This window comes from Manis pentadactyla, chromosome 9 (genome assembly GCF_030020395.1).
Source record: "Manis pentadactyla isolate mManPen7 chromosome 9, mManPen7.hap1, whole genome shotgun sequence".
In the NCBI taxonomy this organism is placed as follows: domain Eukaryota; kingdom Metazoa; phylum Chordata; class Mammalia; order Pholidota; family Manidae; genus Manis; species Manis pentadactyla.
The window spans coordinates 113399672-113416362 of NC_080027.1; the positions used below are offsets into that span (position 1 = coordinate 113399672).

The 16691-nt window shown below is 36.7% G+C and overlaps 1 protein-coding gene across 5 annotated transcripts in view; it reads left to right on the top strand.

Moving 5' to 3' along the window:
- HMCN1 (hemicentin 1) overlaps positions 1 to 16691 on the top strand; it is a 420069-nt gene that overhangs the window by 243443 nt on the left and 159935 nt on the right. For 4 of the 5 annotated variants that reach the window (XR_008999387.1, XM_057507948.1, XM_057507950.1 and 1 more), the window contains 6 exons: positions 3784 to 4062; positions 4572 to 4853; positions 5554 to 5662; positions 6434 to 6603; positions 7727 to 7881; positions 13319 to 13442. Coding sequence is in view for 4 of the 5 variants with exons in the window: in XM_057507948.1 (XP_057363931.1) it covers positions 3784 to 4062; positions 4572 to 4853; positions 5554 to 5662; positions 6434 to 6603; positions 7727 to 7881; positions 13319 to 13442 (1119 nt within the window). In the remaining variant the exon portion in view is untranslated. The remainder of the gene's footprint in view (positions 1 to 3783; positions 4063 to 4571; positions 4854 to 5553; positions 5663 to 6433; positions 6604 to 7726; positions 7882 to 13318; positions 13443 to 16691) is intronic. The other variant, XM_057507949.1, reaches the window with a different exon arrangement.

Consider the following 16691-nt stretch of genomic DNA (forward strand, 5'->3'; position numbering starts at 1 on the left):
AGGTACTCACATGATAAGACAGAAATAAATTTCTACCAATTGCTTATTGATAAAAATCTATTATTTTGGAAATTTTTAAAATAGAAAAATTTTTTTGTAATACAAGTCTATTCATGAGAAGAGTGGGATTCTTTTGCGAAGGATAACATTTTACTTAATTGAAATTCAAAGTTAATGACCCCATCAACAAAATGAATTGCAGAAGTTCTTCTGTTAATACTGGTCTATAATGAGATTTTATGTATTTCAACTATGAAAATATCTTTTCTTGTAGGTAGGTACCATTAAATGTTGATATCAGTTTACAAACATATGATTTTAATTGACCATCTTCACTGTTTGGAAGCATTTATTTATCCTCTTGATATTTGGCTTTTAACAATTCCTATTGAACATTAGATGGAAGGTCTCCTTATTTTCAGAGATAAGTGGTTTTTGAGTGTGGAAATTTCCTTTGTATTTGCATCAAGATCTGACATATATTGCTGAAACTGAAATTAACTCAGAAAATACATCCACTGCAAATCTGTAGGGGACTTGAGATCTCAATTTCATTTGGTAGCATGGGAAATGTATAAAACAGATTGACATTATTTGTGATAGGAATAACATAATGACTAACACAGAAATTTTACATTTGAGTGCTGTTTTTATCTGGTAATTTTAGGTTGAGTTAATTAAGAAACTTTGTAAAGTTTATAGCATAACTAATTTCTAAAGTCATTCAATATTCAATAGTAATGTTTGAGGACAACTCTTCTCATTCAGAATAAACTCAGTCTCAGCTTTGAGCTCAAAAATTAAAATATAGCCTTATCAGCCATTAAGGCACTGAACTACTGTATGATAGGACAAGCATTTTATTCAACTTCTACTTCTGACAAAAATTCATTGAACTGGCAATGTTTAAGTCTGTTAGAGCAAATAAAATATACCTTGGAAACTGCTGGTTAAATAACACATGGATATTTTACACAAACTGCTTGCTGATGAATACTACAAGGAATAAAGATAGATTTTTAAAACCTTACATTTTTATAACCTTTGTAAATCTGTTTAAACCTTTTTCTGCCTCACGTATTTTTACTACTGTCAGTTGTAGCACATCTTACCAGATTCCACTTCAGGTTGTAGTGAATGAATGTTTTGTTCAACTTCTTTGAAAATATTTTTGTCTGTAGTTGTTCCATGCAAACTATACTTAGAAGCTAATTATTCAGTTTCTTCAAATTTGGCATGACTCCTCAAATAAACAAAAAAAGAACTAAGCAGTATCAGTAATATCTATCAGTTTGTCAGAAGCCAATAATACTATTTAGAAAATTTGCCTTAAAATAAATTGACTATTAATGTTGCTCCCAGTGTTCTCAACTCTTCAAGCAGTTATTCTCATGTAAAGACTAATAATCTTAAGCAAATTGATTTCTCAGGACATATTTATGTATCTGCCACAATCATCCTTATTTTTTTTAATCACTGCTGGTAAATGGCTTTCCTTGCTTGGCTAACAAACTTGGCTAGAAACTTACTTTGATTATAGCCTTGTTTTGATTTTTTATCTTTGTGAAGAAATTCTGCTATAATGAGCCATTCCATTTTAAATTTTCTAATTTTTGTAACTGTTGTTTTTCTCTGTATTGGAAGCATTATGGTGAGTGCTTAGTCTAGTAGTGTTGTATAGCTTGTATTCTTTCAGAAGAGCTGTAGTGCTATTATAAAATAAATACAATGTTTTGCCAATTAATTAATAACAAAATAACCCACACTGTGCTATTCTTTAAAAGTGAGACATTTTACAGTCTACTTTTCTCTTCTTGTATTTACATGACCAATATGCTGGTCATGAAAACAAAATAAAATATGATGGTATGGTGATATGCATGACACTTGAATTACTGTTGAGTTATAACTTTGATATTGAAATTCATGGTGAGCTGAGCAGTAAGCAGTGAGAAGCAATGAGAACACTATATTTGATAGTTGTTGCAACTACTTAACTCTATCATTATAGCATGAAAGTAGCCATAGATAGCATGTAAACAAATGAGTGTGGCTGTATTCCAATAAAACTTTATTTATGGATGCTGAAGTTTGAATTTCATATAATATTTGCATTTCAGAAAGTATTATTACTCTTATTTTGATATTTTTCCAGCCATTTAAAAATGGAAAACATTCTTAGCTCAGCATCTCCATGCCTGGCCTATGGTCCATAGTTGGCTTCCCTGATATATATAGTAAACCACCTTGTAGTAAATTATCCCACCATCCAAATTCATCTCAAAGTAGAGTAAATCTTGCCATAGATTATATGTGTATATGAATGTTTGTCACTGAGAATAAATTCCAAGAATGGTTATGAAGAAATATAAGGTACTGTACTCAACACCCAGATCTTGTTTCCTACTATTTTTCTCCACTAAAAGGAGCCAGGTCTTCATGGAGAAATGCTAATTCTTGGGCTGGAGCAGGGTACATACAAAATGACCAAGAGCCTGTAGTAGGGCTATAATATAAGAAGATACCATGGATATGTCAAAGGGATACAGAAGCCAACTGAAATAGCTCCCAATAGCCCAAACTGGAGCAATTTAAATAACAAAATGAATAACACAGTATTAGATTATAACCCAAGGTATAAAGTAAGTTTTTATGAATCTATATTGACATAAATAAATGAGTAAATAAATAAATTGAGGAAGAGAGACAAATCTCCCATATAGAATGCCAAATAAATTATGTGGGTATTCTCCTCTCAAGGAAGTAGAACATAACTCCCCACTCCACACATATGAGCTGAACAATTCCTTTCAAAATAAAGAGGAAAAGATAGCAACTGTACAATGGAGAAGCCTAGCAAAAGCCACCTCGACCAGATTGTCAAGGCTAACATCATCAGTGTTAAGTCATGTTGAGAGTATGTACCCTTAATATGGGGTGATGAGAATGGCACTTTACTCTGTGATCTTCCTCCCAAAACCTATAAACCTAGTCCAACTACATAAGATAACTATTCTACAAAATATCCTATTCTAAAATAAAAGTTTAATAAACTAATATTAAGGCACTCCGATTCAGGCAGATGCCATTTGGTTTCTTTTAAATTGTCACCCTTATAGCACAATCCTGGAATGACTGTGTTCAGAATATGTGGCAGGGTGAGCTACTTGAGTTGTTTTTCCAACAGCAGAGTCCTCCTGTGGTGTGAGAGGCCAGGCATGCCGTTGCTGAATTACAGATGATACACATGTAGTCAATTAGATGAGTAAAGCTGAGTGAATGAACTCTTGGCAGTTCCCAAAAAAGAAAAAAGTAAGTAACAAAAGTTAAAGACTCCACAGCTATTACCAGTAGCTGGTTCTGAAAGCACTTAGACCTTTGATATTTCTTGGGGAAAGGGCATGTAGTTGTAGTCCTGACATTTTTGTTCTTTTGGCCTGGTTACAAACATACTGTATCTACTGTAAATTGAGTTTTATTTTCTTTTGCTTTGTTTGTTAAACATAACTTTCTTAGTTACCATAATATGATCTGTTGGATTTAAATGAACCCCTGAAATTAAAGCTATGGTTTTCTGTTTTTACTGAAATCTGAAACCTAAAAGGAGTGTGATAAAGACTGATAAAACAAACAATTAATTAATGGTAGATAAATCACAAATTTTCTAATTGTTTTTAATTCATATTTACTTTCAATGCATTATTTAAACATCTGCAGCATTTAAGATTTTGCCACAGATGCTAAAGCTTAGAAGAATTGTTTCTGTTCTGAAATCCTTCCTAGTTCCACCTAGCATTAAAGGAGGCAACGTCACTACAGAAATATCAGCATTGATCAACAGCATAATTAAACTGGAATGTGAAACACGAGGACTTCCAATGCCTGCTATTACTTGGTATAAGGATGGCCAGCCTGTCATATCTAGCTCACAAGCACTTTATGTTGATAAAGGACAATTTCTTCATATTCCTCGAGCACAGGTCTCTGATTCAGCAACATATACATGTCATGTAACCAATGTTGCTGGAACTGCTGAAAAATCATTCCATGTGGATGTCTATGGTAAGGAAAACACATGTGCTTTAATTGTATACCTCTTTGTCTGTGCTTTCTAATATGCCAAGACTCAGTTCATTCACAAATAAAGTCTGGATGGGTTTAATCATTTTCAATATGCATGGGAAAGGATTGGAAGTATTTGTCCCATGATTTGGAAAAATAAAAATCTACAGTTAGCGAGAAGTGGTCCATTCATTTGGCCAACGATTTGCCAATGGCGCATGGGGCATCTTGACCATTTGGTTTTTATGGAGAAGGTGAAGTGGGTACTAAGATTGAGCTCAGTCTCTACTGTTTGCCCATTGTAAGCCAGACACGGCAGCTCTAGAGTATTCCACAGTGTTCAGAGTCATTGCAGATCAGCTCAACAAAGGAATTACTTTCTCAACAAAATAGTGGGAGACAGATAATGTAGGTAGTTTCTATGGTCAAACTGTGTGAGAGGAAAAAAAAACAACTTTATTTCACTAGGATGCCAAAGAATGCCTGAAATGTTTGTTTTTCCTACCTAGTTCCACCAATGATTGAAGGTGACTTGGCTGTACCTTTGAATAAGCAAGTGGTTGTTGCTCATTCACTGACACTGGAGTGTAAAGCTGCTGGCAATCCTCCCCCAGTTCTCACCTGGTTAAAAGATGGGGTACCCATAAAAACCAGTGGCAATATCCGCACAGAAGATGGTGGGAAGAAACTAGAAATCTTGAGTGCCCTAGAAGTTGATCGGGGACAGTATGCATGTGTGGCTACCAGTGTGGCAGGAGAAAAGGAAATCAAATACGAAGTTGATATTTTAGGTAAATAAGGATGCCACTCTGTGGACCTGTTTCCTAGCAAATTTGATGAGGTTGAGTGTTTTTTTGGTCACAGAATAATAATCTCAGAGAAGGCTTAGTTATCTGTTCAGACCTGGACTGCACATTACTGAGTGGTGGATTAATCTCTAGAGTCCCAAGACCTAAAACCCACATAAATCTTCCACTGATTTTGATAGATACACTGTATTTGTAAGTGCATAGATACATTTTTACATCCATAGAATATGATTGCAGTGGTTGGTAACATGGTCTTCTGTCATGAGCACTGTGCTAGACAGCAGGAAACTTAGTCTCTGATCCTCGGGAAGTCATCTTGCAACCTTGCATCTATGTCTTCATAAATTGAGGGCTTTTGAATAGAGGCCTACTTTTTGAGGTTCCCTCATATTATTCTTACAAAAATAAGCAACATAAAATAGAAATCAAATTTATATTCAGATAATGTCCATAGCAGCATAAATGCTAGGTTGACAAAAATCCACCATAGGTCTAAAGTACATTCATTTATCCTGGAAAGTGTGTTTTATAAAATGTATTTTACATTTTCAATCCCTTTCATGTACCAAGTTACTATGATACTTATCAACCTTCTAAACTGCAATTTAGTATTGCTTAAAGTGATAGTGTATTTTTTCTTGTATGTATTTATTTGTATGTTAACACCTCTGTTGTTTTCTAGTGCCACCAGCTATAGAAGGAGGGGATGAAACATCTTACTTCATTGTGATGGTTAATAACTTACTGGAGCTGGATTGTCAAGTGACAGGCTCTCCCCCACCAACTATCATGTAAGGGTTTTGGTATGTCTTCTAAACACCTCCCACTTCTTTATTTCAGTATTTTAGAGCTATCTTGAAAGAGCTTCTGTGTCATTAAAATGTGGTTGTAAAGAATTATATTCTTTATACAACTTTTAAACGATATATTTGCTATACAAGGAAATTTTTACTTGATATGCACAGCATTCCTTAATCTGCTTATTTAGAGGAATTCCATTAACACTCCTAGAAATTACACTTTTAATTCATAAAGATAGACTATGAGGCCATTATCTGTCAGAACTTCCTGTGCACTGAAACATTTTAATGAATAACTAAATTAAAAGAAATATACCCAGCATATTAGGAAAATAGAAGAAGTTAACAAGCATATATATAAATAGAAGTTAATAAGCAATTCTTTTTTCTCATTCCCTCATTCACAAAACGTTTCTGGAATACATAACTCTCATTTCCAAAGTGCTTTACAACATGCAAAAGAATAGTCAACTAAGGGAATAAACTGTTCACATGTGATTATAAAACTAAATGGAACATGATAACATAAGAAATGGAAAATATAATGCTAAACGGTTTCAGGGTTTTATTTTAAAGGTGTTTTTGGATCATATTCATTTTGCTAGATTTGAACATTTGAAGTGAATAATGGCAAATAAACAATTGAATTTATGTATCTGTGTATGTACGTAAAAAAATAATACATAAATAAATATAGTGCCTTTAAGATACATAAGTTGTTCAAAATACATCTCCACACTTCTTTTTGCCTTGTTTCTACAGGTGGCTGAAGGATGGCCAGCTAATCAATGAAAGGGATGGATTCAAGGTTTTGCTAAATGGTCGCAAACTGGTTATTGCCCAGGCTCAGGTGTCGGATACAGGCCTTTATCGGTGTGTGGCGACAAACACCGCTGGAGGCCTCAAGAAGGAATTTGAAGTGACTGTTCATGGTATGCTGAAAGGCGTTACGTTGACAGTTTATGCCCTGCCTCATTATCTAACTCAGATTGTAGCTCAGTAATTGGGGTACATCATGAGTTTACAGAAAGTAATGTAAAGCATGTGGATTTGCATTTAATGATAGTGACCAAATAGCAGAGACTCCATCAAGAGATAACCATGCGAATGAATATTGACATCATTTGAGAATTAGGAAGTATATTCTGAGTAGAATGCCAGGGTCTGAAGAATGAGACCAAATAAGGTAGAAGAGGCGAGGCAGGAGATTTCAAGGAAAGGGCTTGCATCGGCTTTCAAGGCTTTTTAGCCAATACAGGAGGAAGTGCGAATGAAGTGGTTTCCAGAAATGGAGGCTGGGGATGTTATGCAGGAACCAGGGCACAGAGGTGCATTCAGAGAACTAGCACAATAGGGTTAGAACCATTAATCCAAGGACAGAAGCGAGCCTCTGCCAGGGTACTATGTGTCTTACTCACCAGCAGACCTTGAAAGGGGAGGGATTGGAATGAGAAACTGGAGAGCCATCTGGAAGCCACAGCACAGAGGGTTTTGTGAACATAAACCTCATTTTTCCCTCTGTCTATGCAGACTGGTTTTCTTCTGCTTGATGGGATATAACTAATCCTGTTTCTCAGTCTCAATTCCATTTCCTGAGGGAGGGATCTGGCAGGTCCAGTTTAAATGGAGTTACCACCCACCTTGGATTCCATCAGCTCTGCTGGGGCAGAGTCACACAGTATGAATACAGGTACTAGGAAACCACCCTGATGTAAGGAGGTAGTTCTAGAAAAAAGGAGGGACAACATTGGATTAGGAAAACACACCAAAAAGTGTAAGCCAGACGTCCACGTGGATTGCAGTTGCTGTAAATCTGTTTTACTTATTCTTTGGAGAATTAGAGAGATTCATAATTAAGACATCAGTCATGTCTAAAGTTGCTAAAAATTGTAAATTAAATGCATGGGATGAGATTATTTCGTTGTTAAAATAGGGATTCGCCCTTTTTCTAAATTTTAAAGTTTCAGATTCTTGCATACAGATTTTTAAGTGTTTGACCTATTAATTACGGTTTTTGCTTTCTTGCTCTCTCCTTTCTTCTTTTCTTTCATCTAGTTCCTCCAACAATCAAATCCTCAGGGCTTTCTGAGAGAGTGGTAGTGAAATATAAGCCGATCACCTTGCAGTGTATAGCCAATGGCATTCCAAATCCATCTATTACGTGGTTAAAAGATGGCCAGCCCGTGAACACTGCCCAAGGAAACCTCAAAGTAAGTATAAATATTCCTGAGCCCCAAATAAGAAAGCTATGTAGATCTTCCTAGAGCTATCACATTTTTCTTTCTTAATTGTAGATTTTCCTGTTGAACTCATTTTGCAGAAAAATGATTAAAACAATGTGTTCCTTTAGATTTTTTAAGAATATTACTTAATATTTTTATTTAAAGAATAGATTAAAGACTAACAACCTTAACAATGATATCAATTTTAACATACTGGTTGGTATTTTTATTGTTTTCATTTATGCCTATTTTAACTGTTGAAAAACTGGTGTCTCATGGAAGAACAGTACTCAATAATACTAAATAAGTTAGAGTATCCCAAATATGTTCACCCTAGACTAAGATTAAGGTAAAGTCATATCTACACAAACCTATATTTTACATAGGCTTTTACCTCTTATAAGCTTCAAGAGGACAGAGATTCAGTCTCTGCAAATAAATTCATTTCTGTATCCTTCACACTAAGTAAATTCCTGGCCTTTAACTGTACCTCAGTACCTATTTGTTGAATTAATAGACATGGATTTCAAACCTGGATAATCTAAATGATACATCTAAAAATCCAAATTAAGAGATTTTGCTACTAGGGTCAGGTTAATTGACTGATGTGGACTTGAACTTTGCTTGTATGAAGTTTTCAATAATGAGGGATGTGCCGAATTCTTTTCCCTGTACAAAGGATGGATATCTGCTCATTTATTATTCCTATTCCAAATCCAGTGGAAGTAATCTACACATTTGTGCTAGCAAAAGATTCAGGATGAACCAGACACAGTGCAGGTAAACAACCGCTTACCTGGGAGATAGGCATTTATTACATAACCATACAAAAATATAATTACAAACTGTTTTAAGAGAAAATGTAGGGAGGTGTAAGAACAGATAATGAGTAAAGCCTTTAAGTGTGAGGGTTATTTATAGAGGAAGTCTTTGGGCAGAGATTTTAAGAATATGTGGGAATTAAATGGATAAATTAGAAGAGAACTGGGTAGACCATTTCAGAGAAATGTGCCTGGGCAAACAGCTTAGGTTGGCGTAATACCTCTTGAGGACTTGAAAGCAAGCAGAAGACTGAGGCACAGAGAGCAAGGGTGTGGTCGGACCAGAGGGGACCAGGGAGCAGGGAGGTTGCACTTAAGTAATATTAAGGCTACATACTTTAAAGCAGTGGGAGATCTTTGAAGGGTTTTAAGAGAGGAGTGATATGATCAGGCTTCATTTTAAGGAGTGCTCAGGCCCCTTTTGGAGAATGAACTGTAGTAGTCAAGAGTAGATATGTGGGCAGGGGTCCGATGGAAGCATAGGAAGATCCTGACCTCACCTCCTTCCATGGACACACCAAATCTACTGCTGCATACGGATCATCTTCCTCTGAAAACTGGCTGAATAGCTCCTCCACAGCAAAGGATAAAAGGGCCACATCGAGATGAGCAGGAGAGGCAGAGACATAGTCTCACCAAAAACCCCAACCTTGGGACCTGCACTGAGAGATAAGCCCTTTTGAAAACCAGTGGGGCTTATGACCAAAGGACCCAGATGGTTGTAGGGATCTGAAATGGTTCTTTTAAAGGGCTGACATGCAGACTCATTCACCCCAGGATTAGTGCAAAAGCAGCAGTTTGAAAAGTGCTTAAACTATATGTGAAGGAGATTGATTTGCTAATCTTAAAGCATCTGCCAGAAGGGCCAGGAACCAGCTGGGATTTTCTCTGGAAACAGAGGAGCAGGCAGGAACCACTTTTGCATTCTTCCCCTACCTTGCTAGTGCAGGCAGACATGCGTGGACACAGCCATCTCCCACTGCCTTGCTAAAGCCAGCAAGTGAGCACAGTCCCCATAAAGGATGCCCCTTCATCACCTGGCCCTTGTGGCCGGGTCAGGAGTGGGGTACTGGTGTTAAAGAGGCCACATGGTTCTGCAACAACTGGACAGACAATCTTGGCAGGCTACCACCCTCAGAGCACTGCAGACAGCAGGCTGAAAGACACTGAGTTTGCCAGTGAAAAAGGCCTATTTACTGTTCCTAGAACTTCAACCTGAGGGACAGGCTTCAGGTTTGCCACACAGCTACTGGCTGCAAAGGTGCTCTCAGGGAACATAGGGAGACACATAGATCAATGGAACAGAACAGAGAGCCCAGGAGTAAATCCAGGCATACATGGTCAGTTAACTTATGACAAAGTAGTCAAGAATATACAATGGGAAAATGAAATTCTTTTCAATAATTGGTGTTGGGACTGGACAATCAAATGCAAAAGAAGGAAACCAGGCCACTATCTTGCACCATTCATAAAATTTAAGTCCAAGTGTATTAATGACTTGAATGTATGACCTGAAACCATAAAATTCCTAGAAGAAAACTTAGGAGGTAAGCTCTCTGACATTGTTCTCGGTGTCGAATTTTGTATATTACTGCAAAAGCAAAGAATAAAAGCAAAAATTAACCAGTGGGACTGCATCACACCAAAAAGCTTCTGCACAGCAAAGAAAACTAGGAACAAAATGAAAAGACAACTACTGAATGGGAGAAAAATAATTGGAAATCATATATCAGTTAAGGGGTTTATACCCCAAATATGAAAAGATCTCAACTTAGTAGCAAAAACCAAGCAGTCTGATTTACAAAGTCACAAGATCTAAAATAGACATTTTTCCAAAGAAGACATACAGATGGGCTACAGGCACATGAAAAGTTGTTCAACATCACTAATTATTAGAGAAATACAAATCAAAGCCACAATATATCACCTCACACCAGTTAGAATGGCCGCTATCCAAAAGACAAGAAATAACAAGTATTTGAAAGGATGTGGAAATAAGGATCAGAAAATAAATTGGTGCAGCCAGTAATTGTAAACAATATAGTGGTTCCTCAAAAAAATATATTATATGATCCAGCTGTTCTACTTCTTTCTAGTTACCCAAAAAGAAATGAAAACACTCACACAAAAAGATAGATGCACTCCACATTCATTACAGTATTACTTAACAATAGCCACAACATGGAAGCAACCGAAGTTCCCACTGATAGATGAATGGGTAAAAGAGATGTAGTATATATAGATAGAAAATGGAGTATTATTCAGCCACAAAAAATAATGAAAATGTTGCTCTTTGCAAAAATACAGATAGGCCTTGAGGTCATTATGCTAAGTGAAATAATTCAGGTGGAGAAAGACAAATACCATGTGATTTTACTTATATTTGGAATCTAATAAACAGAACAAACAAAACAAAACTAATAGATACAGAGAACAGACTGATGGTGCCAGAAAGGAAGGGGGTTGGAAGAGGGGCAAAATGAGTGATGTGGGTCAAGAGAGAAAAACTCTCATATAAAATGAATAAATTATATGGGTGTAATGCACAGCATAGCAACCGTAGTCTATAATATTTTACTATGTATTTGAAAGTTCCAAGAGAGTAAATATTGAAAGTTCTCATCACAAGAAAAAAAGTTTTTGTGACTTTGTATGGTGACAGATGATACATAGACTTATTGTAGCAATCACTTTGCAGTATATTCACCTTAATAAAATAAAGTGTAGATACATGGAAATCAAGTAGGACTTATTTGTCTAAACAGAGAAGACAGAAATCTGGGCTCACATGTTGGCTACAGAGATGAGAGTACATGGTAAGCGAGAGGAAATTATTAAGGAAAAATCTTGGAGTCCAATCTGCACAAATGCATAGATTGTGATGACATCCAGTGAGATTAGAGACTGGAGGAGGCTAAGTGTGAGGGAGGTAAAACTGATCTGAGTTTTACAATTTGGGGGGTTTGAGTTGTCTTTGAAGTAAACTAATGTCAAGTAGATCACTGACTATATAGTCCTGAGGCTCAAAGGTGAGCTCTGGCTAGAGATACTGACACATGGATGATTTTGGAAACCGTAGACACAGATGAGTTAATCCAAGGGGAGAATAAAAAGTAAGAAGAAACGGGAAAAAGAACTGAGTTCAGAGTCATAAGAAATGATGGCATTTAAAGGCCATGTGCAAAATCCAGAAATGAATATAAATGTATGTATGAATGCTGCTTACTGTGTTTGGTACAGTATGGCTGGGAAATAGGTTAAGTGGGAGCTCACACAGAATCATATGGTCATTTGAGGTCAGCATGTGGTGAGCCTGCAGGGCTATGCTGAGTTCAGATTTCATTCTGGGCAAAGTAGGAGCCGTGAATGAGCTTTGAAGCAGAACTGGTAAAAGGATCAAGTTTGCATTTTAGACAAATGATTCTGGCAATGATGTGCAAGATAAATTAACAGTTTGGGAGGTTGGAGACACTGGGATATGAATTAAGATATTATTATAATTCCACAGTGCCTGTGAGAATGGGAAATAGGGAATATGAGAAACACGGAGTGGTCTATTTGTCAAAGTGGGCTTGGAAACCCAGATGACTAGGCAAATGGTGGTGCCATTAAACAAGATTGGAAACATGCAATGAGAAGTAGGTGTAGAGATACAAGGAAACAGTTATAAGCTTTGCTTTGGATATGTTAAGTTACATATGCTAACCTGTGCAGCAGATAGTCCCACTGGTGTGGAGCTTAGGAGAGAAGTTGAGGCCAAGACTGTAATGTTAGGAGTCTGCACAGGGTTCTTTCCTGAAACCATGGGTTTGGAGGTAAACCATCACAAAGCTGAGTTTCTTGTTTATAGCACAGAAGGAGGAGGCAGATTCTGAAAAGTAGTATCTTAATAAAGTCAGAAAATGAGAATCCTGGGAATACTGTGTCTTCAACACCCAGAGAATAGAGTGATTCAAGGATCAACAATGCTATAGATGATAAAAGAGTATGAGCTTACTATGTAGGCTGCTAAGTAGTATGATTGTAAGTTATTGGTAATCTCTGAATAATCAGCTTCAAAGAATAACCACTAAATCACCAATTCCAAAATGTTAGAGGCCAGTTGCACTGAGCTTAAGAGTGAAAAATAAGGAAAAATAGGAAGACATATATTATCTACATTTCCATTACTCATGTGTTATTATTTTTCTTCTTTTTCTGGCCCTCATGACTATTTAATCAAAAAAGATTTTTGTTTTAAAACTGTTTATGAAGTGTTAATGAATGTCACCATATTTTTCAAGTAGCTTAAATTTTCCTCACTGGCCTTACATTACATTGCTGAAGTCTTTTATTGAGTGAAGTTTTATGAATGCACCAGCAGGCGGGCCTTAGGTATTTTGTTTTGTGTTTTCCAGTGAATAAGAAAAGTTTTTCAATCAAATTAGCATATTTTGTTGTGCATGACCAAGTGATATGGCTCTAATCAATCTAGAGCCATTAAGGTATTGGCATAACAACGTGATTAGACATTATAAATGTAAATGAGTTTGTCTATCTGCGCAGATGTTTTCAAGTCCAAGCGTAAAGTATAAAATGCTGCCATGCTTTCTGCTCGTAATTAGATACAGTCCTCTGGTCGAGTTCTACAGATTGCCAAAGCGCTGATGGAAGATGCTGGCAAGTACGCATGTGTGGCTACCAATGCGGCGGGAGAAACACAACAGCACGTTCAACTCCACGTGCATGGTAATGTCATTTGCATGTATTTACAAAGGACTATTTCTGTGGCCTTCTTATTTTAACAGAGTGGGCTCATTTTAAAAGAAACAAGTGTTTATTTTAGTCTGTATGAAAAAAAGCCTAGGGTGTTAAAACACTGTTGCAATTATAATCACTCACATTAAGATCTTCAGTTTTCAGGTTGTCAAATAAGATGCACTAGAGCTCGTAAATACATCAACACACTAACTACCCTGTGTTTTAAATTATTTGAGTTCTGTTAACTGGTAACTCTGAATAGATAATTTTTGTTGTGAAGACAAAGCTTGTGGGGTTGTTTCTTAGGATTGTCTGTGGCTTTCTTCCCTGTTAGTAAGGGGGATTTTTGTGAGTAGAAGATACCCTTTGCTCAGAATCCTCTCTCATGTGTTTTAAAAAGTCTAGGCTGCCTATGAATGCCTTATGAATATCACAGCTTCACAGCAAACTTGAAAGTCTACCTGGCCTTAAAGGGAGGATTTCAGATCTCTGGAGACTAATGAGAAAGGACCAAGGATTAATAGGCTTGGACTTCCCTAGTTCAGCCACCAATATTTGCAGGGAGCTATCCAAGATCTCCATGCACACATTATTCATTTTCTCAAATTCATGTGATGGCTTGTTAAACCATTCATTTATTAACTCATTCATTTGTATATTCACTCTACATTTACTGGGTAATTTAATCTAGAAGAATGCCCTACCACCTAGCTTAATTCCAGGTCAATAGAAGACAGTCAATAAATGTTTAACAAATGAAAGAGTAAATAGTAAGTGAATGAAACAATTGTAATTAGATATTGAATTCTTCTAAGCTGACTTTTTACATATTTTCTTTTAATTAAATCAACCACTTTAAAGATCCAATTCATCTGTTCCCTAAATGTTTCTAATAAACCAATTTATTTTTTCCCCAGTTCCCTAAATATGAATACCTAACTTATGTCATATACACAAACCATGTTCCTTAAGAGCGCCTTTATATTTTCATTGAGTAATTAACTTAAAAAACAATATGTGACTGTAACCATCTTGGAATTGGCTCACCATGCTTGAGTGGTCGGGGACAGGCTGACTCCCTTAAGTTGCCTGGAGTGTACCTCTCTCCACATTAGGTCTTCTGTCCCTCCCACCGCTCTTTGGCAGCCGCCTCCAGTACTTACTCAGACCTCCACTTCCATCTGTGAGTATGCTGGGAGTGGACTTGCTCTCCTTTCCCCATTTCCTGCCCTGAGGCTCCTTCTCTCATCCTCCTACAAGTTGTTTATCTCCCTTTCAACAATTTCAGTCCTTACCTGGTCTCCATTACTGGCTCAGAGGAAAAACAGTTAATGAGATACATGATATCAGGCCCTGGGTTCAGGCTGACTTTGGTTTAAATTCTACACCAATCATGAGCTGTGTAACCTTGAGCAAACCATTGCATTTCTCTGAGTATCTGACTTGCAGAGTGCTTTAGAGATTTAGAGGTGTTACGTGTAAAATATCTCCCATCTTCTACTCTCTCAAGTGTTAAAAAAAAGAGTGATGTTTTTGTTCTTAGGCTGGGTTATAAAGTACCTAAATTAAGACTCTAAAATGGAGAACAGAATGTATGTCTCCAGAACTAGAAAGAACCAAACTTTAGTGTTTGGGGCTCCCAAGCTTCAGTGTTCATAAAAATCAAACATGGTGCATGTTAAAATAAAATACAGCTTCCTGGGCCCATCTCAGATCTCCTGAAATGACGTCTCTAACACACATAGTCTGTGGACCATTACTTGGAGAAGCATTGGCCCAGTCTCTAGAGACTGACCTAGAGACTTGCAAGTAGTCAAGAATGACTGAAAAACTAGAGTCCCTGAAAGAAATCAAGTATCCCATCAAATACACAGCAACAACAGAAGAAAACAAAGCTCAGTTAATACCTCAGGAAACAGAAGTTTATAAATCTACAGTCTGAATATGGTAACAAAATGTATGTTAGCAGGAAATGCAATTAGAGTACATACATACATGGAAAATGATCAGAGAGAAGGGGAGAAAGCTGGAAGACATCTGGCTTAAGGTGAAAAGAAAGAGAAACAGAAGTTCAGTCATTGTAAGGATTTATTAAAAACTGCCAAATCGGGTGGAGACTATAAGACAGTCTTCTTGGTATGAATCACAAATAAAATAGAAGGATGATAGCATAGTAATCGAAAATGTTTCATCTAATATAATCTTGACATGTTTGAATAATATTTCTTCTATCTGAAAGGAGAATAAATGATGAAGTGAACTTGTAATCTTATACTGATTATGATCAACCTGGAGGAAGTGGTTGGCCACTGTTCAGGAATCTGGACAGAAGCTGGTGTGTCATCTTGGCACTCAAGAACAGTGTTACCTTGGATGCAAACGACTTCAAACTTGATTCTGTCATCTTCAATACTTGTGTTAATGACCTCAGTGAGAATTGGAGATGTTTTAAAAACTGTAGGAATTTCTAGGACATTAGTTAATGAAAGGTTTCAAAAAGACCCCAGAGATTAAAATAAATTAATCTGCTATGAAAAACTGCAAAAGAATAGGGTGGGAAAAGACATCACACACTGAAATACCTGAGGTATTAGTGGTTTTCTGTGTTTACTGTAAATATGAGGATTCAATTTCATAAAAAAGCTGATCAATCTTATAAGTCAGTAATAGAGGCTTATAGTATGAAGAACAAGAGAGGAATTAGCCCTGTTATGCTCTTGCTGTCTGAATGCTTCTAAAGTATTTACCTAATTCTGGTGCTAGATATTAAGGACATTGGAAACCTGTAGGGAAGCAGCTCTCATTTAACTTAATTCCTTTATTAATTGATTTAATCAATCCTGTAGTTGCCTTCTAAATTCAGATTTCCTTTAATCCCAGTCTTTACTGATGAGGCAACACATTCAGCAGATGAGCACGTATTACACTGGTCATCAGGAGTGTGCAATCCTAAGAAACTCAAGCTTTCCAGTTGTTAAAAATTTTCTTTTCTTGTAAAAAAGATCATAGATGCTCCCATTCTTCTGCAAAACATGGAAAAATGTGTTTCCAAAAGGTTAAGTAAATGTGCACAGTCTAGTGGACTGGAAGACCAAGTCATGATCATGAGGAGAGGAACATTCTCATAACCCCCCCCTGAGTTTTCTGGGGGGAGTTCTCTCTATTATAGAAGGCACAGGCTCTCAGTAGGTGGTCCTTTTTGATCATCAAAGTTTCATAATTCTGGAAGTTCTAATT